The following is a 27669-nucleotide window of genomic DNA, read 5'->3' as shown; positions in this document are numbered from 1 at the left end:
CACGTGCTGACCAGTTATTAATAGTTAGTGCCTTTTTGTTGTTGCCAAACGAAAGAAAAAATTAGCTTACACTTGATTAGTATTCATTTCACAAACACGTAAGACTATTATAACCCGATGGGGTAGGGGAAGGGTTTTCGTGTGAGCTTTTTCCTGTTATCCACCGCTACAGCTTAAAATAGATGAAAGAAAAACAGAGTCGTTCAGGTCTGATAGTTTCTTACTTAGTTTCTTACTTAGTTTCTTACTGGTCTTATTTCACAAACACGCTAAATCAGTACGACCCGCATGGAGGGATTTATTGGTACTAAATTGAAAGAAAAGCCAATTCCCTGCTAATAAAACCGGTATTAATTCTTTTGTTTCCATCGAATTTTAACGAGTCTAAACACGCCGCGCAAAAGAAAAGCACGCCGTCACGACAAGCAAGAACTAAAACACTAGTAAAACCGAAAGGGGAAAACCAATAGAACTTACTTATGATATATTCTAAGTAGACTTAGTTTGATGTCGAAATAATTATGAATGCAAAAGAAAAACATTATTTTATAAGAACAAATAGTATATACATCAACGATCCTGCGCTGTGCTTTAATTTTTTTCTCTCGAAAGTCCATGTATATGGATGTTGTTAGATAAATCTATTTTTTTTAACACATTTATTATAGATATTCATTGGTTTATCGTTTCAGAACGATTGACTACGATCCCCGACCACATTAATTTGTTAGAGTTGGAAAACGTACACTTTACGGCTATGCATTTTGCCCGGACCGTGTATACTGTATAATAGATAATGGGCAAACGATAGTACTAGTTCGGGCCGTTTTCAAATGTCTACACATTGGACAGCGTTTTCAAATGTACGTATTTTCGGTGGAAAATTGCACACAGTACAATGAAAATAAAGTGCGTAGAAATGTAGGTTTAGACGGGTTCTAAATTTACTGTTCAACTTCGAAGAACGAAAACCCAATCAAGTTGTGGTTTTACAAATTTACATATTGACTCCACATGCTCTGGATAAGGCGTTAGATAACATTACTCAACTGATTGAAAACCGGTTATCGAATACAAAGTTCACTTTACTGGAAAAGAGAGTTTTATACTTAGATTGTCTTAGACATTTTTAGTTAAAGAACCTTTGAACCATCCATGTATTCAAATCATGTGATTTTTATTTTATCAGTTGTACAATAACGTATTGATACAGTATATCCAGACTCGTACTCCGTCGCTTCTCTTCTCTTATTGATCTCACGCTGTGGTTGTGCGATGGGAAGGATTTAGTGAGTTCGCGGTGCATCAAGGGAAGGAAGGAAGCCATCGCGCGCGTTAAAAAAGCGTGAGTGACGACTGGGTACAAGTGTGGAATAGATTAAAATTCGAAAACCCTTCAATCGTCAGTCAAACTTTTTGTCAGCGGACTAAAAATGTCGTTTGAAACCGCTGTAAAAAAATTAGGCTACGTTAACACGGCACCGGACGGAATTTTAAAAAATTGACCTGTAAATACCATTTCACGAAACCATCTTGAATCGTTTAAGAAATATATTTGTTTACATGAAACCGGATCCAAATTTGCACGGCTAAGCGTTCGAATTTTTGTTTGGATAGCTCGGTCCAGCGTTAACGGAAACCCTTAACGTACGACCTTTTGACCGGTTAAGCACTCGTCCAGTACTGCTGTGTGAATGTTCCCTGCTAGCAGAGCCTATTTTCATTTTATTTTGGTGGAGTGAGAAAAATAGACTGTCTCCCTCCTCCCCTTCTAAAAGAAGGGAGGGAAACAGGAGAGACTCTGCTAGCAGGGAAGTGTGAGCGCAGCCTAAAGGTGCTGACACACGGTGCAACATTGCACGTAACATTGCAAGGAACAAATTTGAATCGGGTTGACACGCATCGCAACAAATTCACTCAACATCGCTTGTGCCAGGCTGCTATGTAAGATGTTTGGTCAGCAGTTATAAATATGGTGCAAGCTAATTGGCTGGAAATTTCAAAATGTTGCAGATAATGTTGCTTCCATGTTCACATGATGAAATTTGTTGCACGCAATGTTGCAAGAGTAGAGCGCGATTTAACTTCAGATTTGTTGCATGCAAATTTGCGTGCAACGAGTTTGGGGTAGACACACGCTGCAACAGTCCTGTTGCGTGCAATGTTGAATGCAATGTTGCACCTTGTGTCAGCAGTACCTTAAGTTAACAAAGACAGTGATACTGCGAGTATAATAGTGCGCAACATGTTCTCCGAGCCGACTCCGGTCCGAGTCTGCGTTGTTTTTGGTCTTTGACAGAACCACAGGCAACCTGAACAAGGTCCTTAATTTACAATGCAATTCGGGAACTTAGGCGACTTTTTAGTAATTTTCCCCATCATCTCTCCCCTTGTTTTAATTATTTTAAAAACCGGCTTAAACTGATCAAACTGCTCGTGCTTCAAAATATTTTTTCTCCACAAAACCCACTCTAGTTCTGTGACGTGCCCTGACTTTGATCAACTCGCAGTATCGATAAAAAAATTGATGTTTCCATATTAATGGTAAAAACTTTAAAAGTAATAACGCAAATAAGGTTTTCTCATAGAAAGTATCGAAAACCTTGCAAAACTTTTCACTTAAAAGCCATAATTTAAGACTGTGACTTATGGTCTATAATGCTTGAATATCCGTGTATAAACGTTTCTTTGCTTACGAGTGCATACAAACGTCACGTCCCAAAAGAATCCGAACAGAACTATTCTGTGAGAATACAAAATTTGTTTTTAGGAAGCAACATTTTTAATATGAGAATTTTTTATATATTTTCTTGGTATTTGTGGAAAATAATCCCATTGTTTAGTATTCTCATTAAACTACTGCTCTGAATTGGTGTCCTGTTTCACTAATTTTTTCTTCTTCGTTGAACTTATAGTCCCTCACTAACCCATTTTATTCATTCTCGACTCAATAACTTGGTATATTTAGGTTTTATTAACGCGTGGTGTCTCGTACGGGTTCATCTTGTTTCTCATATCAAGGCAAATCTCGGTAATTGAATATCCAAGTAATAATACTCATCATTTATGAATTATTTAATCCTAGATTCAATTGGCTTTGGCCCCCTTTTGCGCGCACTGTCAGTTATATTCTGGTTATATAATTTATTTATTATTATTATATTCAATTATCAGCATTCTCGTACCAATGCACAGCCTTCCGAGTTTTCTAACGAAAAATCGATTTTCCGGTGAGAAGGGACTTGGAAGTTGAACTATGAGATAGAAGAATAAAGAGAGAGTAGAGTTAAAAAGCTAAAACCTATCCGTCCGCCTATCAAATAAATAGATAATAATAATGGAATTAACAGGACCGGATTATTCGGACCTCTTGGCCAGTTATAACCTCTATACCATATGAATGATCGATGGTGGTACGACCCAAGAATTGTCCTTTATGTTCGGTCTTTCAAAATCAACGCAGAAACTATTTTTATCTATTTTCCTTACTCCACACACGTCCATAGCGATTTTTTACTATAGTTTCTTCACATTAGTTAATTATGTTCAAGTTGTCTTTGAGTTATAAGTCTTATAGAACGATTTTGTTTTCTCAAACGAACGACTCGATAAAAAGGTGGTTAAAAAAACAAGCAAGATCTGAGCATAATATATTTTAACCGAGTCTTGATGTCTAGAAAATCTAACGGATGGATTTGCGCTTTGGTCAAAACAGCTGTAAACAGATTGTCCGCCCACTTCTGAAGAGTCCTGATAGTCTTCTTTACCAGTTCAAATCTTTGAATCATTTAAAAGATCTCTCAGTTTAGAAGGCGAGACTTGTGCGAGATTCTTAGATATCAACGCAAACGTGGTTTGAATATTTCAACACAGGAATCCCAATTACGTTCTGCAGAATAAATAGGAAATAGCCTGAGGGGGAGGCAAGGTTTGAATTTCTAAATCGGCTCACGAATCAATCAATGGATATGACGCGTCTTAACGCATACTCGAACTCTCTGATCTACGCACTTCAGACTTTGAACAGATGAACGGCTTAGACTAAAGATAACATATTTCCTGGCTTGAAAACATCATTCAAAACTTTACGCCCGTTTTAGTAACCGTCCGGGGCATGGATTTCAATTTCCATGCCGGTTTTAGCTTGAAGATACACGACAATGTTTTGTGATATAAATGTATAGTATTAAAGGATTTTTCACAGCTTATCAACTTAGTAAAATAATCGTCCTCTTTTTGGTTCGCACAAGGCGAATGTTGTAGACAATCACTGATTTCTGTTTTGTGAAAGTTTTTGTACACTTGTACAAAGTTCGGTTCTCTGGTTTCATTTTATCAGTAATGTTAATGTGCACATTTTTCAAAAGCGCCCATACATACGTGAAATTCCTAGTAGTCGCTTATTAGTTTGCAGCCTTTGAAAAAATTCATGCAGCTTTGTTTTTTGAAATTCGAATTAAGAATCACGTAATTAAACTCCATATACTTGGTTGGGGAAGGGAGCTGGGTGGGGGAGGAAAGGAAAGCAAGTAAATTGTGTAGCATACGTTCTGCTCCTCTTTGCCTTTAAAAGTAAGAAAAACTTTGAAAGGGCAAAGATAGATGGGCGGGAAATCTAACGTAAAGGTCTGATTTTACGTGTACGTGTCTGGTGAACTCGGAACACTTTACGCTAAGTCATGCAACCACTGACATAAGTTTCAAATTTCTCATTTTTTGTGCAATCACTCTTTCCAAGAAAATATAAACTAGTTCATTTTCTCTTGCTTTTTTTTTTTTTAGTGTAATTTGGAAAATCCTAAAATTAGCATACCCTCAATGGATGTTGATTCGGATGCAACAATAATTTTGTAAATAGAATTACAAAAAAAAAACTCAACGATCTTGTAATGTTCTGCCATCTAGCACTTGGCTTTATCGCCTGAAAACGAGCCAACGAGATCGTGCCATCCGACAACTAAACATGAAGGGAATAACAATAACAAAAATATATATAGAACGCGTAAAATTGAATATTAAAAATCGTCTAAAATGAACGGGCATCGTCTACTGGAATATTGAAACATTGAAAAAAAGTATAAAAATTTGGTTAAATTTATGGCTTGATAACGAGGCTGGTCAGCTGTCAGAGTATAAAAGCGAGCGGCAGTTCCCGCGTCAATCAAAACTAAATTTGTCTCCACGAGGACAGGACAAAGGGTTTGTGAATGAGACGTGTACTAGTATCGGACACTACAATAAAAAAAACACTCATTTCTGCTTCAAAAACACTAGCTTTTTAACAACCATGAGTTGTGAAAAACTACCGATAGACGATGGACAAAGCAATGGATTGCTTCCCTCGGAAGAGAAGAAGGTGGATAATGAGGAATTCGGTCAAGGTAGTGAACAAGACGGGAGGCTCTCTCCGGCGGTAAACGTGGACGACCAGAGAGAAACGTGGGGGAAAAAGGCCGACTTTTTTCTTTCTTGTGTTGGTTATGCTGTGGGTTTAGGAAATATCTGGCGTTTTCCCTACCTTTGCTATGCCAATGGAGGAGGTAAGTTCATTACGGGTAAAATTATTCTTTAGTTTTTGTCTCGAACTTTGAAAACATTTGGACCTCATTTACTTTACCCGCCAGACCATAGCCTAACGTAGCGTGGTCTCTGGTCTTCATCTCAATGTTGGTAGAAATGCGGTTTATTCGAAATATCATTGGTCAAAAAACTCTCTAAACTCAATCAAAACACTGGTAGTACTAGCATGTGCCTTGAGGGTTCAAACAATGACCCGGACAGGAGAAAGTAGGACTTATTATTCGCCATTTTAACGACAATTTTATTTTCTATTGAGCGTATCAGCGGGTCATACTCTCAAAACAAATCAAAAAATAATATAAAAACATTCAAATCCCAGCTGCTTTTTTTTTTTTCCTTTCTCTCTCTTTGTAGTCATGAATTGAAAAGGTTTTGTTTTAGTGAGTTCATGCGAAGAAAAAAAGGCAAAAGCCATGTGCTTTAACAGGCTTTCTGAGGGAAAAATGAATACAGTAATGTGAATAAAACAAAACAATTATTACTATTTACATTTACCATCTACTTTTGAGACAATGCTTTTTTCTAAATATATCAGTTGTTTATACCAAAAAATAGGGTTTTATTTTTTCACCTTATGAAAAGAAATTTGATCGCTTCATTTAATGCGTAAACTAAGGTCAAATAACAAAATATTTTGATGATCTGTTTTTGCGTAGATGTACGTTGTAAAATGGTATTAGATTGATAGTTATCATTCCAAATAAATCTTTTTTTTTTTCGTTTTCTAAACCTTTAAAAAGGTTTAGTTACGTAGGTTTGATTCATTCTATAGACTAGCACACACATATTATTTATATATATACTCGATTGCAGAAACGTTGTAGTATACATTTATATCAATATCTAATGAGATGCATAATGCAAAATAACCATTTCCAACGCTTAAAACCAACTGATTTATAATGCTTACGATCTAACAGACAAGAAAAAAATATTTTGACAGTCATTGAATGAAACAAACAATAAATAAAGCGATTTTTCTGCTTTGCATATCATTAAATATCCGGAATAAGTTAGATATATATATAATGCACCTATCAGCGGCTTCCCCGTGGGGTCGACCCCCGGGCTGACCAGGGAGATTGTAAAAATTCATACACAATGTTGATCATTTTTCCCAGGGGTAGGGAAGTTGTTCTTTTCAATGTCCCCTGGTCGAGGCATTCAAATCTACAATCTCCCTCATTTTGGTTGAAATTATTGTTATTGCATTTTGAAAACTGAACTCAACACGTAACCATGCAGTTTGCTCGATATTTCAGGTAGTTTTTCATTGAAAAGATTGAAAAAAAACTCTCATGAATTGAAGAATTCACATTTAAAAGTTAAAAAAATCAAGGTGCCTTCGAATTCGTATCTATGAAACAACAAAGAATGTCAAAAAACATACTTCACAGTGGAACTCTCTCACCTCGTCAGCCATCTTGACGAGCAGAGATGCATCTGGGTATTGGCAAATAGCACAGGTTACTCAGCCCGACCAAAAACGTCCGTGGTCTAAAAATTTTTAAATCAGGAGCTATTTCTTTAACTAGAGAGGAAAATCAATCCCCCTGGTAACCTCTGCAATTAAAATAATTTCAATACAATCCCCCCCCCGTACGAAACGGGCAGATCTGTTTTTGATCTGCTGCAGATCTGCCAAGAAGTCTGTTACAGATCTGCAAACAGTCTGCTAAAAATCTACAGACTATCTACAGATTATCTGTGGAATGTCTGTTGATTATCTTCAGATTATCTGCAGAATATCTGCATAAAGTCTGCAAAATTGATCTGCAGTTAGGTCTGTCAATTACAGACGTTCAGCAGATGCTAAACATTTAAAAACAATATGCTGGCTCCACCAATCATATCCCTTTTATTTAGAGAACAAAATAATGTTTGTTATCAACATTCCACAAGAACATGATTGCTGCAGATGAGTGATGTATAATATGATATCACGTTACATCATAGAGATCACTACATGCATGGCATACTTCTGTAGATTAGTACGCCCATGCAATCGATCCTTACTCCATACCGAATCAAGAAAAAGAAAAAAAAAAGCGTTTTCTAGCTGTCAACAAAGAATCAGTACTCAGACAATATGTAGCTACCTAATTTTTTTGGCATAAAGGCATTTTTCAAAACATCCTAAGTAAGTCATTGTGAGTGAAACACTAATATAGCTACTAATACACGCTTATAAACACACGTCCTAAATGTAATAATATATATACTCAAAAATACAAACCTATATAAATCACTTATCTTACAAATACACTCAAATTCCTAAAGATACTTTATATTAGTCCTTCAAAGACTTAAAATTTCGAAACTTCCTTAAGTTTTTTTCTCTTGGCTGTCCCAACTTTGTTGGTTAAAATTCGATTCATCTTGGAGACGGTCAACTCCGTGTTGTTTATGGAAGCGAACCGTCCAGAATAAGCTAGAAGAAAAAAGATAGCGTTTAGAAATTGCTTTTCCGTTTTAATTTCACGGCTCAACGATAAGTGCAAGTGCCCTATCTTTATTATTAAAACTTAGTCATTAATGTATTAATATATATAAGTTTTTAGGGACGGACCATTAGATAGTTGAGGGGAGGGGGGGTGCGTAAATCCCCAAAAAATATCGAGCAAGCACTTATTCCACCTCAGTTTTTAGCACCGAAACCAATGTCGCAAATTTTCCCAATCCCAGGGGGAATAACTGGATCCAATCCTCCTATATTCTCCCACCCATCTCCCTGGTCAGCCCGGGGGTCGACCCCACGTGGAAGCCGCTGATAGGTGCATAAATGTATACTACAACGTTTCTGCAATCGAGTGTATATATATATATTATATTAAAGAGCTAAAAAAGAAAAGCCATTCAGTCTGTGTCACATTGGACAGATTTACAAGAGTACCAGTTTGCAATCCCGTCCCAGAAGACCTTGGTCTGTCATTTTCTTTTCCTTGAAAAATAACCTTTTAACTTATTGGTTATTTTCAGGTGCATTTTTAATTCCTTATCTTATCATGTTGGTGATCTGTGGCATGCCCTTGTTTTATATGGAACTTTCAGCTGGACAGTATTTCAGTCTGGGACCCATTGGAACATGGGGAGCTATCTGCCCCCTCTTTAAAGGTCAGCCATAATAAAGTTTGTTTGATTCACATTAATCATCAGTCATCAGCTATCATTAGTTCAGTAAATGAATTTTTTATTAGTATCAGGTTTGTTATTGTCCTAGTTGTATTGATTTGGAAAACAGGCTTGTCAAACTCATTAATAATTCATGAGGAAAAAACAACAGAAATCATGACCGTGAAGAGTGTTGTAAATCTGGTACAAAATTGTGTTCATTTGCGTTAACTTTAAGTTGGATTTTCTTCACCAGATTCACTTTAATTTTGAACATTTTAGTGAAACACAAAGGAATTTGTGTCCATGTTGTATCAGGTATACAACACAGCCACTCATACTGTATGTATTACATATAACACCCTCTGACCTTTTGATTGGGGCGTACATTGTATATATACAGTCTATCTCAGGCCTAATATAATCACAGCTGACATCACAATCTATAGCACAACCTATATTCACAATAGATCACAAATAGGGAGCAGCATAAATTATATCATACTGGAGATTACCTAAATATTTTACTGTGTTGGAGGTTATCATATTGTTGAATAGTTTGTAAACAAAAGCCTCTTGTATCCTTGAAGTTGAAGTAAGCTTTTTCTTCATTTGGCCACATTTCTTGCTTTTTATTTTATCATGATTAATAAATGAATTGTTATTTTTTGTTCTAAGGTGTTGGTATGGCAAGTATTGTAGTGTCTTTTCTGGTATGTGTGTATTATAATGTGATTATTGCATGGTGCCTCTACTTCCTTGGCCTCTCATTCCGAAGTGAAGTGCTCTGGAAGCACTGTAACAATTGGTGGAACACAAAGAATTGCTATGCTGGACGACTCTCCGATGTTGAAAAGAACTGCTCTTCTACAGCAAATGTGACAAATGCAATTAACATTACAGCATTGAATGCCACCCAGAATCTTGCCGAGAACTGCACTAGTTTAATCCCTAAGAACTCTGTTTCTCCTGCTAATGAGTTTTGGAAGTAAGTTAATTAGCATCAGGCCATTATATTTATTTTTGTCATGTTACTTTTCTGCTTGCAAGGTCTAATTACTAATCTCCTCCCTAATTGGATTAGATAAAAAAATTTCTTTTTTTAAGTCTAGTGACATCCTAGCACTTGTGGGGACTCTTTTCACTCACACACACTACCAGTACATTCAATATTCTATGCATACAGTGCTCAACTTACATGTTGATTTTCACAGATGGAGGAACCCGGAGAAAGCTCTCTCTGCAGGAGAGAGAACAAAACATTAAGCAAGGTCAATTCTCATATAGTGTCTGTAGGGCCTGAAGCAGTGATGTAAACCTTTGCAACCACAGTGGTGAAAGATGTGTTGGCAGCGTACATCACCCATATCAACCTACCCATGAGGCATGAAATAACTTGTTAACTCTATCATCCCTAATCCTTCTTTTTGTTTCAATTTAAAGCCGCTACATCCTGGAAATAACAGATGGCATAGGCAACCCTGGAGAACTCAAATGGGAGCTTTTCCTTTGTCTTTTGTTGGCATGGATTGGAATTTATTTCTGTATGTGGAAAGGCGTCAAATCATCTGGAAAGGTATGGAGTATCAACATGAAATACATATTTCAGATGGAGTACCAAAATACAAAAGCCTTAGGGGTAGTACTGTATCTATCATTACATTTAGTTGTGTCAGTATTGATACTGATTGGTAATTATAATGATTAGTATTTTTACACTAGTGAATATAATGGATCTGGCACGCTCGTTGATCACAAGTTTTGTCTTATGTTGTTGTATTCACCTACAGGTGAATATAGCACAAGGGCAAGCTCGTTTGTCAATTTGTGCTGCTTGCAGAGATAAATAAAATTTGAAAAACTCTCTCTCTATTATTTATTACATGTTTTAAATGTTTTAATTTAATAAAACTTTTATTCTTCACTTGACTCTGAAGATGACTTCTGCTCAGGTTGTTGAAATGTCAGTCCACCCGGATGATCATATTACTTTGATTAACATTCATTCACCTGGGTTCAGACCGTTCTATACAATGTGAATAATTGAATACTATCCAAATGGATGGAATGCTTCAATAACACCCATTGACTCTGAAAACCCATCAACACCTCTCAACCATTCACTTATAAAATAAATTGAGACTTCCTTACTTTTCTTTCTTCTTCATATTATTTCATAGCACAAGTCATTAGTAGCATTTTGTAAAGGCTGTTTAAATTGCTTGATCACTTTTTACAATATTCCACTTTTCGTAAAAGTTTCCTTGCATCATTTATTCAATATCTACCAATTTTAACATATTTTTGTACTTCCACAGGTTGTGTATTTCACAGCGACCTTTCCATATGTTGTCTTGTTCATCTTGTTTATACGTGGTGTTACACTCCCTGGAGCAAACAAAGGAATTGAATATTATTTAAAACCAGAGTGGACAAGATTAAGGGATCCAAAGGTAAGAATTGCTGCTGTCATTTTATATACATACTGTATTTCCTCTATTAACCCCCTCCAAGCCTCTAATAAGCCCCCCTACCCCTAGATAATAAGCCCCCCCCCCTACCGTAATAAGCCCCCCCCCCCCCCCCCCCCCACCGTAATAAGCCCCCAGTCTGAGGGGACAAAAAGTAAGCTGCCAACCTCTAGAAAGGCCCCAGCCCTTAAAAACATTGTGTTCATTTTCCCTTGGCAGGATTTTTATTCATAATCTCAAAAGGTTATGAATAAGTATGGTTATGAAGTTCCAAAGATAAGGAAAATTTACTTCTACTAAGCCCCCAGTCACTGAAAAAGAATAAGCCCCCAGGGTGTTTAACAGAGAGAAAAAAGGTATATTTATATGTCTGTCTGCTTGAAAGAGGTTAATTTATTATTATAAACTTAGGATAATCGGGTGGATCCATGGGGAGGCCTAGGGTTGAGGTCAGTTAATGTTATCCCTAGAAATAGATCCAAGGCAGGACACATTTAAATGCTGACTGGAATTAGCCAGTCAGGGTCTACGCTACTAACCATGCATTGATCCCCACCTAACAGGACAATTATGTAAACTAATGATGTGCTAACACCAACTTGTTTGTTTTAAGGTATGGGTGGCAGCAGCAACGCAGATCTTCTACTCTTTAGGAATCGGGTTTGGATCATTGGTAGCAATGGGAAGCTACAATAAATTCCATAATAACATTTTCAGGTAAATATAGGATTTTAGAAGTGGTTTTATGCTAATGGCAGTGGAAAATGAATGACTATATTGGTGTATATATTTTTTTAGGGATGCTGTAACAATATCTTTGATCAACTGTGGAACTAGTGTCTTTGCTGGATTTGTCATTTTTTCAACATTGGGATTCATGTCACATGCTCTCAACAAGCCAATTGAAGATGTTGCTGACTCAGGTACGTAATAAACCATTCCAAGGTCAAGGAAAAACTAGGTCAAGGTGCATAGCATTGGAGGGACGAAAAATATGCAGCCACAATCTTGAAAATGTTTTTTTCCTCGACCTTGAAATGGCTAATAAGTTGAACTTTCCTTGATCAGAGATATATTAGAAATGCGTAAATTTCTGGTCTATTTTGTAACTAGTAAATAGAAGTGGCTTGTATTCGATCTTTTACCGTAACTAATTAGCTTCAGATGATTTATGTTTAAGGTCCTGGTCTATTTTGTAACTAGTAAAGAGAAGTGGCTGGTATTCAATCTTTCATTGTAACTAATTAGCCGATGTATGATTTGTTTCAGGTCCTGGTCTAGTTTTTGTTGTATACCCACAAGCTATTGCCAAAATGCCAATATCTCCTTTGTGGGCTGTTCTATTTTTCTTTATGATCCTTACACTAGGACTTGATAGCCAGGTTTGTTTAAAATCAATTATTTTATATTATTTAGTAATTATATATATATAGCTGTCATAGTACTCCCTGACAATCCAGAACTGATTTGTTAAGGGCTTACTATACAGAGGGTGCGGAAGGGCTGAGGCAGGCAACAGCCCCCCAACCCCCCACTTTTTCCCTCTTTTCCATATTAGTCTCTTCTATTTTTCTTAGCGCCCCCCCTCCCCCCTCACTTTTCCCAAACTAGTCTCATATATCATGAATGTCAATATTATACACATATATATTATATACTCTTAACTTATTTGGAACTAAGTTGATGTACAACTATGTGCAAAATGCCAATAGAGGTACTGATGTCGCAGTCATTGAATGATGTACACTACTGTAAATGAAAGTAAATAAATACAGACACTGAAATTGAAATGGCTATTGAAAGAAATTCACTGTCAGAAACAAATTGGATGGACTAGCCAGTTGTTGCTCAAGCAGCAGGACAACAAATATTCGACTTGTAACAAAATGAGCCAATATTTCAAAAAGTTTGCAAGAAACATTGGCAGTGTAACACTCCCAGTTTTGATCCAACTAAAGCAGGCATAGTTGAGTGACTTAAGCATATAATAATTTCTTGCTTTGTATATTTGCAGTTTGGCATGATGGAAGCAGTCATTACTGGTTTATGTGACGAATACAAGTCTTTGAACAAACACAAAAAGCTATTCATTGCTCTAACTTGTTTTCTCTGTTTTTTACCTGGTATAACTCATGTAACTCAGGTAAGAAGATATCTTTTCAATTATTTACCTTTTTATTCTCTACATTTCCAATTCCAATCAACAACTTACTGTTTAACAGCTTTTTAATTAATAATTGCTGTTTAATTATCATTTTATGGCCTTTGGTGGGTGGTAATAGGTCAGGCAATGAATGAGGGTCAGTCATTAGAAGATTATTTCTACTCATATTACCATAATATTAAATGTGAATTTTATAAAGTTGGAATAAAAGGGAAATGCTAGCTTATAATTATATCATTTTAATCAAGAATGATTTCCCCTTGATATATAATATCATATTTAATACATAATCATTTTAACGCATAATTTGGATAAATGGGATGAGAAAGGAAGCTACAAGGGTTAGAGTAGGGCAGTTGATAACCATTGAGATCATTGAGATTTTCATAAACATGCGAACTCTGTGTCTGGGAGCTGCACGCAGAAATTTGTTTTTTTTGCTGCTGTCAATCAAACCTAATCAGTCGGTACATTTCATAATTTTGACTGGCGGCAGCAAAAAACCAAATTTCAACATGCAACTTGAAGAAGCAGAGTTCACATGTTTATGAAAATCACAGTAAAGCAATGTCATACTTGATTTAATTTGCATCAGCTGCATATATTGGTTTTAAGTAGGCTGCTACACCTTGGATAACAAAACAAAAGGGTTGTTTTGAGTCCAGCATTTTATCAGTGAAAGGGTTGTGTTTCTTGTTGTGCATTCTTGTTCAGTCTATTTATGACAAGGATTCGTTTATATCAAAGTGCGTATAACCCTTAACTTGATCTTTTCAGTATTGGTTTTACATATAGTGACTGTTTAAGTGGTCCGTTGAATACTTATAGTAAGTTGTAATCTTACTTATTCATTGTTAGGGTGGAGCATATGTGCTGAATCTGTTTGACTATCAGTCAGGAGGGGTATCTCTCCTCTTCCTTGGTTTCTTTGAGGCCTTTTCCCTTGCCTGGATATATGGTGTTCCTCGGTTCTCAAAAGACATTGAAGCCATGATAGGATCTAAACCTGGACGCTGGTGGTGGTTTACATGGAAGATATGTGCACCCTCAGTAATGGTTGGGATATTCTTCTATAGCATTTCACAGTGGAGTGGCATAACCTATGGAAAATATAAGTACCCAGGCTGGGCAGAGTTCTTTGGATGGATCATTGCCTTGTCCTCTATGCTTTGTATTCCTGGATTTGCCATCTACCAAATATGGAAAACCCCTGGAACATTATACGAGGTATTTTCAAATAACTACTGTACTGTACACAAACACTGATGCATATGTTCTCAGTTTCTGGTCAATCATGCCCTGGTTACAGAGTCTCAAAAGTCAGGTCTGCAAAGTAGAGGCCAAAGGAACTCTAATACATGAAAGTTTACTTCTTCAATAATCTTTTTCTTTCTTTCTTCAGAGATTGGCTTTCCTGTTGCAGCCTAATATGGACATATTGAGAGATATAGAGAGGAGAGAAGGTCTACAAAAGAGGATTCCACTTGTTAACGTTTGATTAATGCATTTATGTACTAGGTAAGAAAAAAGTCCATCAAGTAGGTTTGCTTATTATAGACAGGGTTCATGCTACTCCTTGAAATCCTTGAAAAGTCCTTGAATTGAAAACATATTTTTAAGGGCGCTTGAAAAGCTCTTGAAAATAGGGGAAAATGCCAAAACTCCTGGAATACTCCTTGAATTTAATGCAAACTTAATGTTATTTCTAACTTTCCTTTTAAAATAAATAATGATTAAAATTGGTTGAAGAGTTTCTGTTTGCTTGTTTACTGGTTGGTTGCGTGTCATGCTCGTTTTTAATCTTAGTGGCCCCGGCTGAATTAGCTGCACTTTAACAATGAAACAATGTTTAAAACAACGCTCTAATACAAAAAACTTTGTCCTTGAAAATCAAATTTTTGTGCTTAAAAAGTCCTTGAATTTTGTAACGAGAATGTAGCATGAACCCTGTATAGAACTCCACTCTATCATTTCAAATAGTGCACACTTACTCAATCACATCAGTGTGCACCATCCATTTTTAGATGCACGCTTTCGGACACTAAATAACCAATCAGAGCAGACATATATATTGTAGCTATTGTTATATAATACTCATTTATGAAATATTCAATGAATTATTTAAATTAAAAAAAAGAAATGAAGCCATTAGTAAAATTGCTACTAACATTCCTTATGCATGATTAAAGAGAGCAAAAAACACAGGCATTACAGTGCCAATTGAAAAACAGTGGGCACCTAGAAATATTCTAGGAATGTCCTATTCTTCTTTGGCCATTGAGAATTGTTTTTCTAACTACAAGATAACAAGAGATAATAATGCTTCTGGTTGGCTATTGAACATTCTTGAAATATTTCTAGGTGCCCACGGTTTTTTGATTAGCACTTTATATATCAAGTTCTGTTAATAGGGCATTTGCAATATGGTACCATTTACTACTCAAGGTCAGATACAGGGCCAGGTTGTTCAAAGCTGGATTAGCGCTAATCCAGGTACTAACTCTATAGGCCTTATTAAGAGTTAACCCAGGATTGGCACTAATCAGGCTTTGAACAACTGGGCCCAGGGGGTTAGATTAATGGGATAAGAATAAACAGCCACATTCTTGAGATCATTCTGGAATAGAGTGCAACTGCTAGCACTACCAGAAAAGAATTTGCAAAAAAAATGGTGATGGTAATAAAATGATTCCATATGCAAATGGCATAGTCGTACAATGAAGTCCTCTCCTTTAAATAAAGACTAATAATATCACTTGCTTATAATTACAAACTACAAGCATTAAGATTTTATCAAGTTTGTCAAGATCCTTTCACACCTATGAATCAATCAATAAGGCATTTGACAGTTTAAGAGTTATTTTTTATCTGTTTGCAGGGGTTAAAATAATGGCCAATGAGTCGCTGGTCATGATCAAAGGCCAGATTAGTGTTAGCTCAGTCATACATCCTTTCTTACTCAACGTTACTGGTCAAAATGACCAGCAAGGTGAAGATTCAACCGGACAAGTTCCAATTCTGGGTGGACTGACATTGTCTGATGTCCAGCGGATATTTCAAGTTCTGGTATAGACTTTGTATGTCCTTCATTTTTTAAATTTGGTTACAAGCTACAGTATCCTTTATAGAGCGGATGCAATTAGAGTGAAGTCATTAAACCCGTGAAATAGATATTAGACTGACACACATTAGTAGACCCTATTTCCATTGTTTTCTTTTGTGTCTATTTGAGTATTACACGTTGACTAATAATTGTTATTTCACGGGTTAAATGCCTTCACTCTAAAACGTGAAATAAAATCAAACTAAATACTAACTAATAGTACCTATTATTTAGTGACTAATAGTCACCATTACTCAACCAGAACATTTATTAAACAAAAGATTTGTGTTTGTGTAATGAATGTTCTGGTTGAGTGATAGCAATTGTTAGTCACTAAATAAATACTATAAGTTAGTATTTAGTTTGATTTTATTTCACGGTTTAATTCCATCTGCTCTATTATTTGTTAATATTATTATACATGTGCATTGTATGGGTCTACAAGAATGTTAGACATCTAGAAGTTAAAAATACTAAATTACCAGAGTAGGGTACAAACGCTAAATGAGTGCAACATAATTATCACTAATTAATAGTGTTATCTCATGCTAATTCTATTGTTTTCTTTTGTTTAATTAGTGCTATTTACTACTAAATAGTGATAACTACTGCACACATTTAGTATTTGTACTCTATCTGATTATCTATACATAATGGCTAATTATTATATTATTCTTACGAAATCCATTTTTAAAAATATTTACAAGCTATTACCTTAGTATTGGCTAGGTTTGTTTCAAAAAGTCTTTAGTATCTACTAAATGTCCTAGTATTAAATTATGCCATTGAAATCGTTTTTATATCAATCATACATTAATATAGATTATTGTTCATATTATTAGCTATATAATAGTAGTCGAGTAAAGTGGGCTGTTTCACATGAGTTCGGTTTTACCTTGGCAAAGCATAGCATTTCAGTTTTTCAGTTTAAACAAAGACTGTTAGCATAGTTGTATTGCTAGGGGTATTGCTGAATTTCAATCAGCAGGGGCGGATCCAGGGGAGGGGTGCAGGGGTCACGCACCCCTCCCTGGTTCCACTTTGTGCCCCTATTTCGAAGATAACCAAAACTGTTTTTCCCCTTTGATTCTAAGGATTGCACCCCTCCCTGGGTTAACTTTGTGCGCAGCACCCCTCCCTGAACAAAATCCTGGATCTGCCCCTGATCAGCTGATTAGTCTTTCAAACTCATTATCTGCTCCACATGGTGGTAAAACACTGATCATCATGTGCTGTCAGCCAGATTCAACTGACAAACAAAGCGATAGCAGATATATGAGTTACTCATTATTGCCTTCATACAATTGTTTCAAGTCGAGGCATTTTGGTCAAAACAATATAATATGCTTTCAATTAAGAAAACGTTCAATTTGGGACAGTTTTTTGATAGGTTATCCCCCAAAGACGCAAGACATTATGGGGATGTGAAAGTAGACTATAAGAAAAAAAATATTGTGTATTTGATTAGGATGTGAATAAAAATACTACTTCGTCTGTACTGTTGACTCTGTAGAGGTTGATTGGTGTTGGACAAGACGGATGGCAGAGAAAAAGTTCAGAATTTTTCAGGAAGTTAACAAAATTCTATGGTTGATGGGAATACTTTTGCATCCAATTTGAAATAGTTTACTTTCCGTACGAAAAGTTATCCGGAAGAGGTGTTTACACGATACCGTTCGATTTCTTATCCGTACTTATACTTATCATATCCGGCTAGGCGTTCACATTTGTGTCCAGATAGCACGGTTCCGTGTGAACGAAAAGCCTAAATGGGACGAAACGGTCAAAAATCCGTCCAGTACCGTGTAAACGCAGCCTTAGTGAGTCCAAGTGTAAATGAACAAATTCTCACGGTCCGATTGGCTAACTAGTAAAAAAATAAGTTAGTTTGACATGGTTAGGGCACATTACACTGTAAAACCAGGCTATAAAGACTGATTATCAAAAGTGAGCGTCCTAAACAGTTTAATTGGAAACTTTGGTATGGGATGGTGAACAATGAAAAAGCTGGAACATTTCGGCGAATCTTGTTTGATATCTATATCTCTTGTTGGTGGCAACTTGATGTACATCTAATACTGTAGTGCATAACTACGCATACCTTGGTCTGTTTGGTTTTTAACTTCTCCATCTGTGGGATTAAATATTTTCAGCATTAATTGCTTTGTGTTTAAAACCTTGCGCACTAAAATACGGATCCGTGCACACTAAAATACGGATCCATGCACACTAAAACATGGACCCATGCACACTAAAATACGGATCCATGCACACTAAAATACGGACCCATGCACACTAAAATACGGATCCATGCACACTAAAACATGGACCCATGCACACTAAAATACGGACCCATGCACACTAAAATACGGACCCATGCACACTAAAATACGGACCCATGCAGACTAAAATACGGACCCATGCAGACTAAAATACGGACCCATGCACACTAAAATACGGACCCATGCAGACTAAAATACGGATCCATGCACACTAAAACATGGACCCATGCACACTAAAATACGGATCCATGCACACTAAAATACGGACCCATGCACACTAAAATATGGATCCATGCACACTAAAATATGGATCCATGCACACTAAAATACGGACCCATGCACACTAAAACATGGACCCATGCACACTAAATACGGACCCATGCACACTAAAATACGGACCCATGCACACTAAAATATGGATCCTTGCACACTAAAATACGGACCCATGCACACTAAAATATGGATCCATGCGCTAAAATACGGATCCATGTGCACTAAAATACGGATCCACACGCACTAATATATGGATCCATGCACACTAAAATACGGATCCACGCGCACTAAAATACGGATCCGCACGCACTAATATATGGATCCATGCACACTAAAATACGGATCCATGCACTCTAAAATATGGCTGACAAATAGTGACATTTATTTGGTCATAGTTTTCTACTTACACTTTAAGAACTTTATCTTTCCCTCCACTGCAAACTCGTGCTCCGTCAGGGCTCCAATCAACGCTGTATACCTAATCCATTAAAATGGTTGTTTTAGTTCCGATCTTGTTGCCGCAATCTTTGTGAAAAGTATCACTTGATTTATAAATCCTATTTATAAATATATGATTTCTTCGATGTGCTACCCTCCCGCCCTCCCCATGCACTCAGCTATTAGATGTAAAACATCCAGCCGTTACTCACCTCGTCAGCGTGGCCAGGAAGGTCGAATAATAATTTCTTAGTTTTCATATCCCAAACCTACGAAAAGAAAGTGTAACACTAAGAGTGATTTTCGTATGAGTAGGAAACACACGGTACTGACTCACAGCACGTACACGGTACGACATGCCAGCCGTAACATTGAAATGGCTTACCATAAGAATGGTTATCGTATGAGTGGGAAACATATGATACTGACTTACAGCAAGTACACGTTACGACATGCCGCAACATCGAAATGGATTCCCACAAGAACGGTATGAGTGGGAAATATATGGTACTGACTTACAGCATGTACACGGTACGACATGCCGTAACATTCAAATGGCTTACCATAAGAAGGCCGAAGACAAAGTACGTTGTCAGCGTATGCACGCCAAACAGACAACAGCAAACTCACAAGTTGATTGGCCGATTAGATGCCTATTTTCAAACTTAGTCTCGATGCCTGCCCCTTTTTTTACCCTCTGCTCCTATTGGGCTGCCTGTCTAGGAAGGGTCTGGACTACTTTGAACCAAGAAAAAGTTTAAAGACCTACAAGGAGGCTGTCTTACCTTTAAAGTACTGTCTGCACTACCACTACACAACAACCTACTGTCCGCTGACCAAGCGATCTGAGGGAACAATATATGAATATGCAATAATTAATAACCTTGGAACATTCCATGGAATGCCTTTTCTTCTTCGTATATCTGGGGGTATACTGGTTTAAAGGCTTTACGTTGAATAAAACAAATCTGGTTAAAAATAAAAAGAAGAAATACAAATAGCGCTATACTCCAGTTTCGAGTTCTCTTTGCCTTAGCCTCTGTTGTACCTTAAAATATCCAACTATTCAACCAAAACCCGTGACTTTTTAATCAAAACGTACTGTTCCATAGTACGTACATTCCTTACTATACAATGGACCTTAATAAAATAAAAGAACACATTTGTACACAATCGAGGCTAAGACTGAGCAAAGGCGAACTCGAAATCGAAGTATTGGGCTCCCTGTGGACGCGGTTTTTATCTGATCCAAGAGGATATGAAGTATTACATAATATTCTCTTGTCTGATCTCATACCTGATATACCGAGTTGACGTGCCCTCGTAAAGATGTTATAAACCTTTAACAAAACAGAAAGAAAGTGTCGATGTGTTTAGCAGGGTGTGTCCGACGAGAGGAGGGATCGGGTATCGATTTTTTAACTAATCTGTCAACTTTTGGTGATCATCAAACAAAACTAACTTATCTGGAAATATGATGAATAGTGTCCCCTGGAACATAACCCTAAAAGATCGTTCTTATGGGTTTCCTGTGTGTTTTCTCTTCTTAATACGTACTTGCCATTCTCGCCATTCCATATTTTCACTGATTTATCAAACGATGCACTTGCGATTACTCGCCCATCGGGCGAGTAACAGACCTGATTTATCAAAGCTTGATGACCTGTTCAACAAAAAAATATGCAACCATAAATGAAATGACGTACAACTGAACCATAAGTTTACTGTATATTATTTTTTCTTCTCCATTACTTTTTACTCGGGCTACCTGTGGTAGGCCGAGTCTAGGTTTAGGTTTTCTATCTATCGTTGTAGTCGAGAATCTGCCATGAAAACGAGGTAATCATGAAAACGAGGCAGAGTTGAAATCACGTGGCCGCAGTTGGACATTTTGATGGTAGCCCGAGTAAACGCACCTAACAGTTTTCAGGTTGTGAGACTGTAAACAGTCCCTCTTTTAGTCAGGTCAAGTTTTCCCCCTAACTTGGTTACGCGGTTCATCCATCCATCACCAAGTGTGAAAAGTGATAAAACAATGACCTGAAATCTCGGGCATCAATTATTTGTTTCATTTTTAAAAATTAACGTTGAAAAAAACAATGTAAAATAAACTATACAGAGATGAAGCCCACGAACAGCAAAATCCTCAAACTGGAATCAAGGTAGTCCGTGTAGTGTGACAATACCTGTAAGTCTTGCTATATGCTTGGAGTTATGCTCTGGTTCCCACAGAAAGAGTGTGAAATCATCTGATCCAGATACTAATCGCTCAGGCTTGGCTCCCTGGAGAGGAATTAAATCAGTCTCAACACTAAGGTCCATGTTCTTGGCGAGAATAAGAAGCAGAAACACAAGTCATTTAAGCTAATATTCTTGGATCTTGGAATGACCTATCTCCTATTGCTTTTCGCCTAATGCCTATCGCCTTTGGCGATGACAATGTTTTTTGAAATAGGTGTATACACCATCTAAAAAAGCCATCCATGGCCCGGGGGGGGGGGGGGGGTGTTACTACCAACCCAACTTGGGTAGGGGTGTGCCGCCAGGACCTCAAAACCCTGACCCTCTCTCAGACCTAAAAGTTTGACTTTACATACCCTATCCCAGACTAAAAGACAGAAAAGACGGGTTTTCAATAGATTGCAATCAATATTTACTAACGTTTTTATTGTTTTTGTGCCGGCAGAAAGCATAGCCTATTCGCCACACAAAAAACCGACCAAATCGTTAACCCCATCCCAGACTAAAATGATACCCTATCCCAGACAAAATGTCAAAAAATGATACCCAACCCCAGACCCAAAAGCCGAAAAACCATACCCTATAGGGCGGCACATACCCGTATAGCAAATATAGGGGAGTACCCCCCCCCCCCCCCCGGGATCCATGGTCGCGTTACTTATGAAAAGCTGGTGTAAGCTGTATGGTATTTATGAACATTATATCCCAAAAAATACCTTTGCATCCTCGTATCTTTGCAGCGCCTGTTTCTTTAATTCCTCTAAGTTCAGTCCTTCTATCGTTTTTCCTTTTGTTGGGTCAAACGCTCCGGTCCTCAAGGCATAGTCGGTATTCAGAGCCAAGTGATTTACCTGCAAATCAGAGAAATGATTACATATGGTTTTAGTGACAGAATATGGAGCGGGGAAGAAAAAGAGTTTACTACACTTACCCAGTGCGCATGTCCCTGCAGTGTTCTACATAGCACACCCTGAATGAAAGACAATGAGCAAGTTAATAGAACAAACTATGTTTCAAATGCTTTTTCTAGACAAAGAAGGCGCAACTGCCAACCAAAAATACTAGGCGCAAGTGTGGAAATATATATTTCTAATCCTTTTTAGATTCGTTTTTACAACTAACCCACTTCCCGCCATGTATTTGTCTTTTGGTCATGTATTTTTATCCTGGCAATGGTTGAAAACTACCAATCGGTTACTTTTGAAACTTATGACATCTCATCCCAAGAAACCTAGGGGTAGAATTCTTTCGCTCGCTTCTCACACATAAGTTTACCCCTGTGTTCCCAAAGATAATGCCCCTTTAGACGAACTCGCTTTAAAATGCCAGCATGTTAACAAGACTTACATCTTTAGCTCTCCAGACTTTTATGGTCCTATCCTGTGAAGATGTGTAAAGAAGCCCTTCACCTCCCCACTTGACGCACGTCACAGACTGGGTGTGACTGGAAAAGGTTTTTTCTATGTTGTATGTGACAGTATCCCATATCTTGACTGTAGAATCCTATAAATGTATAGGCATAAAGAGATCATCACATGTTAAGAGCTTGATATCGTTTTTACTGATTCACGAGTTTCCATATGATATCGCGAACGAGCGAGTTCACCATGAAGTGATATCGTATCACTTCACTGATATTCTTTTTATTCGTGGCTTTATCACACATATCGAACCTAAATGTGTACTAAATACGTTTCCATGGCAATAAAGCTATTCTATATTCCTTATCATAAACAGGGTTTCACAGAAGTCCATCATTATCATTTTTTCACAACGGTTTAACAGGACCATCAGGAAAAAACTATATCTCAGAGTAATCCTTAGGTTACTCCAAAGCAGACTGAGATTTTTTTTTGAATGATCCTTTTTTGGTACCTTTGAAGAACTTGCGAGATATCTGCATTCTGAATTCCTACAAAAGAAATAGAAATGTGTCTTTCTTGTACGTTAATGGCAGGGCTAACTCACAGATCCAATCTGGATTTACACGTACCATAGTACATTAGTTCAGTTTTGCGGAGGGGAAAACTGTAGAAAACAGAGAAATACCCTTCAAATGTGACGCGAAGTCCAAGAATAAAACCTGAGGCCCCAGACGTGAGAGGGGTATTGCACTAACACTACACCACCCTTGACCTCCAAGGATATGATTAATTATCATTAATTATGTAATAGTAATTCGGATAAAATTTATAGGAGTTATGATAAAATTTCTTCATGAAACAAGCTCTGAAAGCTTACTACAAGGTGTACCTATGAAGAGGCTCCCAGCTCAGCCATGTTATCCACTTCAAATGTCCCTTTAGAGTCTTTCCAAGTTGATTGCCTGTCTCTGGATCCCATATTCTTATCTTAAGAAACAAAATAGAACAATCAGTAAATTTAGAGTTTCATTATAACATGGAACTCAAACTAGACATCTAAAAAAAGTTAAGGACTGGCTTTAGCTCACATGGTTACTATGCAGTCTTTTCAAGGAATGTCATTAGAAACGCTCTATTTTGTTCCTTCAGCAATACCGAAAAATCCAAACAGCAAAGGGCATAAATGTTTCCTAGATTGAGAGTACCTAGACTTACAACAAGTCACACTTACTTACTCACTGAAAGATGCCTGTAGCTCAGTGGTAGTAAGTGCAGGCAGAGCATGAGACCAGACTCTAATAGAAGCAAAAATACAAGCTTCCCTTGCAAAAAACTATAAGATAATTACATGTCTATACCAGCACTTATTGAATTTTGCATATCAAAAATGCAAAGGATGTCTAGGTGCTCTTACATTAGTTCATATTTTGAAAATTATGTCAAATTTAAGCTATTCACACATTACAGTACAAGGCACATACTTCTCCATCTTTGCAAGCAGATGCCAATTTTTTGCCATCTGGTGACCATGCAATGTGTAATATCCAATGTCTATGACCTTGTAGAATAAACAAGAAATCAATATTATTATCATTGATGAATGAACTACATGTGCATCAGAGGCCAGACTATAATAAAGAGAGTTGAAAAGTGTTATTAAATCACTAATTAAGTGTATTCCCAAATCAAACCTCAAGGTTCAACAAAAAAAATCTGTAATGGTGGGCTGTGGATAGAATATCGGTATATTGTTTTAATATGTTGGTATGTTGTTGGGAAGGTGTTTTCAACTATTATCAGCTTGGATATAGGGCTCTCAACAAGTTGTGCTGTATTTGCAGGTCCAATCACACAGAAAGGTTGCTAAAATCTTGCCACAACTTATTCCCAGGATTTTTTCTCTACCTTCAACGATTAGATATGAACAGAAAATCCTGCTATGAAGAAAAATGTCCGTAGAAGTAATTAATTAGGTCCTGGAAGTCGTTTTTCATTCAAATTACATCACACTTAACAGCTCTATAGGGATACTGTAGATGTGATAGGAAAGATGATGTTGAACATCACAGGAAGATCTGAGACAGTTTTATAATATACATCTATGTACTATAATATTATTTCCCAACCTTGACAAGTAAAATGAGGTGTTTCTGTTGATATATCCCAGAATCTGACAGTAGTGTCACCAGATCCACTTGCAAGGTGTCTGCAACAGTTGACAAAAAAAGCTAACATTAATATATAAAAGGGAATTAACAGTGGTATCAAAGAGCAGTTGTTGTTGTTTTACTGGATTGCAATTTGAATTTCAAAGTTGATTTTTGCAGAGGAAGGAAAAACTAAAGAAGCCAGAAAAAAAGCACTGAAGAACAAAAGAGAATCAACAATCAATGCAAATTGAACCCACAGATCTTTTCACGGTGTATAATTTATCTTTTCATCATTACTGTTCATGAAACACCGACGCAGCTCACACTAGTTTTTAGCTAGTTATATCTTCTTAGATCGCCTTAGAGAGAGGTGAGCACTTATGGCTGTATTCCAACCATGCTTTCTTAATGCATATGCATAGAACTACTGTGACTTATCCCTATTACATGATACAATTTCTCCTGCAGCTTGTCTAGTGAGCAAAAACGCATGGTGCATGTGACTTTGTTGCATGCACAATTAAGTACTGTCAGTTGCAACTTGTATTTGGGTAAAAACGTTCGGTGCCTATGAAGTTGCAGGCTCCCATTCCCATGGTACATTTATTAATGTAATTATTGTTAATTAATACATATATTAATGTGCTGGAATAAATATCTTTTACTTATAATATACATAATCTTATTCTACCTTCCATCTGGGCTAAATGAAACTGAAATAACTGCCTCTGTGTGACCTGTTTTAATAAAATGTTATGAAATTAGTAGAATAAAGCAAACTTGTAATATCAAAAAAATCCATTCATGTATGGATTAAATCCTAGCATGGATGAAGATCAATTAAGACTGGACTCACACCTACAGTCACAGACTGGCCCCGGGGGAGGGGGATACTCCCCTATATTCGCTATATGGGTACGTGCTGCCAAACAGGGTATGGTTTTCAGCGATTCTACTCTGGAACAGGGTATATAAAATCGCGCTCGCTCTGGAACAGGGTATATGAAATCACACTTTCTCCTCTCTGGAACAGGGTATCTATTTTCGCAATACCGGAACAGGGTATGGTTTTCAGTGATCTTGCTCTGGAACAGGGTATGAATTTCAGCGATTTTACTCTGGAACAGGGTCAGGGTTCAGAGGGCTCAGAGGCACATCACTATCCTAAACAGGCAAGAGTACCCCCCAGGAGACTGGCCAGTCATGAGTTAGAGCTAGTTAGAGGGAGAAAGAACCCAACTTGAATCCCCTGAATTATAGGGATTATGATGGGAGTGTAAATATTTCTATACCTGGAATAGTACTTGTACATCGAGTTACAGCCCTGACTCGGAACACTGCTTGTGGCTGGTAGACTATCTCAACAACTTTCTCTGTCTCAATGGAGTGTTTTTCAATTGTTTCTTCGAGCTTTCCTGTCACTTCAGCATCATTTATAAAGAATGTGTATGGTACACTCTCTTCCTGTTTGAATAAGTAATAAATGTAGGATAGTGAATCTAAAACAAGAAGAACCAGGCAGAGAATGACAGCAAGGGAAATGCTTATGATGTGTCTTGTTGTAATGGTCAACATGGCTCATTTCGCTACACCGATATGATTCAAGGGATTTTTTCTGGTTATCTCTGGTTTTGCTTGCTCCACACATAAAGCCAACGTTTCTATGCTACAATTATTCAGCAAAAAAACAACAGCTGGATATATGGCTGAAGGTTGAGCCCTGTACGTACACATTAGCCTCAGTCTCATAAAGTCCAGTTAAGTTCAGTTTCCATACCTTTTGGAGCACAGCATTGCAGACCAGCTCAAGTTGATCTGGTGTCACATTCAGTGGAAGATCAAAAGGTGTTCCAACAAGCTCTCCCGCCTCATTCTTGAACTGAGCGAGAATCCTTCCACTGTCATCACTATTAAGAATATATAGAAAGAGGTGTTTATATCAAAGACTAAGGCACATCAAGGCACACCTATAAAGGTAGTGTTGCATGGTGTGTGTCAAGGTTCGTGGGGGAAGAGGGGAAAAGGGGGGAGGGGAAGGGAAGGAGATGCCAATTTTCAAGGAGTTAACAGTGCAAGCCACCGGGTGTATTATGGATTTGTAGTGATTGTAATAACTCATTAGGAAAAGGGTCCCAATATTGGTTGTATACTACAAATAAAAGAAGATTGAGTTGTCTCCTAACGTCAAGTTTTCATCCCTAAATGAATCCACAGGAAACCCACATAGAAGAAGTAAGATCCCTTGTAAACAGTCATTTATAACACAACAAAAACCAACTCTTACCTCATAATTTCCACAGCTGATTCCAACCGTTATCCTTTAGTTCCCACAATCAGGCTTCAATAAATATATCTTACCAAAAATCACTCAAAATTGGTAAAAGAAAGCGTTAATTTCAAAAGAATTGTAATAACACATGTTTTTTTGTGCCCACGTGCAAATGAAATGATTCCTATTGAACAGCGGATCATTCTATCCTATTGGAGTATGC

The 27669-nt window shown here is 37.2% G+C and overlaps 2 protein-coding genes across 4 annotated transcripts; one reads left to right on the top strand and one right to left on the bottom strand.

The window, feature by feature from the left end:
- The first annotated feature begins 5158 nt into the window (after window positions 1-5158).
- Window positions 5159-17927, top strand: LOC116308541 (sodium- and chloride-dependent GABA transporter 1). 2 transcript variants are annotated; one of them, XM_031718989.2, is made up of 12 exons: window positions 5159-5540; window positions 8560-8694; window positions 9370-9679; window positions 10135-10267; window positions 11010-11144; window positions 11776-11879; window positions 11961-12085; window positions 12432-12544; window positions 13177-13305; window positions 14185-14553; window positions 14729-14844; window positions 16205-17927. In XM_031718989.2, the coding sequence occupies exons 1-11, from the start codon at window positions 5288-5290 to the stop codon at window positions 14822-14824; spliced, it is 1902 nt and encodes a 633-aa protein (XP_031574849.1). In that variant the 5' UTR covers window positions 5159-5287; the 3' UTR covers window positions 14825-14844; window positions 16205-17927. The 2 variants fall into 2 exon arrangements, with proteins under 2 accessions (XP_031574849.1, XP_031574850.1); XM_031718990.2 differs by lacking the exon at window positions 5159-5540 and adding an exon at window positions 7345-7720.
- On the bottom strand, window positions 10554-27606 carry LOC116308542 (notchless protein homolog 1). Of its 2 annotated transcripts, XM_031718992.2 has the most exons (19): window positions 27462-27606; window positions 26955-27084; window positions 26470-26641; window positions 25869-25914; window positions 25154-25233; window positions 24509-24585; window positions 23917-24014; window positions 23539-23575; window positions 23011-23166; window positions 22595-22633; window positions 22380-22514; window positions 21609-21705; window positions 20980-21085; window positions 20720-20762; window positions 20208-20267; window positions 19635-19691; window positions 19392-19462; window positions 18531-18560; window positions 10554-11079 (listed from the first exon to the last, which is right to left on the bottom strand). In XM_031718992.2, exons 1-18 carry the CDS (start codon window positions 27464-27466, stop codon window positions 18548-18550), a joined length of 1422 nt encoding a protein of 473 aa, XP_031574852.2. In that variant the 5' UTR covers window positions 27467-27606; the 3' UTR covers window positions 10554-11079; window positions 18531-18547. The 2 variants fall into 2 exon arrangements, with proteins under 2 accessions (XP_031574852.2, XP_031574851.2); XM_031718991.2 differs by lacking the exon at window positions 10554-11079 and having other exon boundaries at window positions 18378-18560.
- Window positions 27607-27669: the final 63 nt, after the last annotated feature.

This window comes from Actinia tenebrosa, unplaced genomic scaffold (assembly GCF_029948245.1).
Source record: "Actinia tenebrosa isolate PJP-AT-01 unplaced genomic scaffold, QUT_ActTen_1.0 PGA_scaffold10__47_contigs__length_13832649, whole genome shotgun sequence".
In the NCBI taxonomy this organism is placed as follows: domain Eukaryota; kingdom Metazoa; phylum Cnidaria; class Anthozoa; order Actiniaria; family Actiniidae; genus Actinia; species Actinia tenebrosa.
The sequence above is the reverse complement of the archived record's forward strand: the minus strand, read 5'-3'. Positions and strand labels throughout refer to the sequence as shown.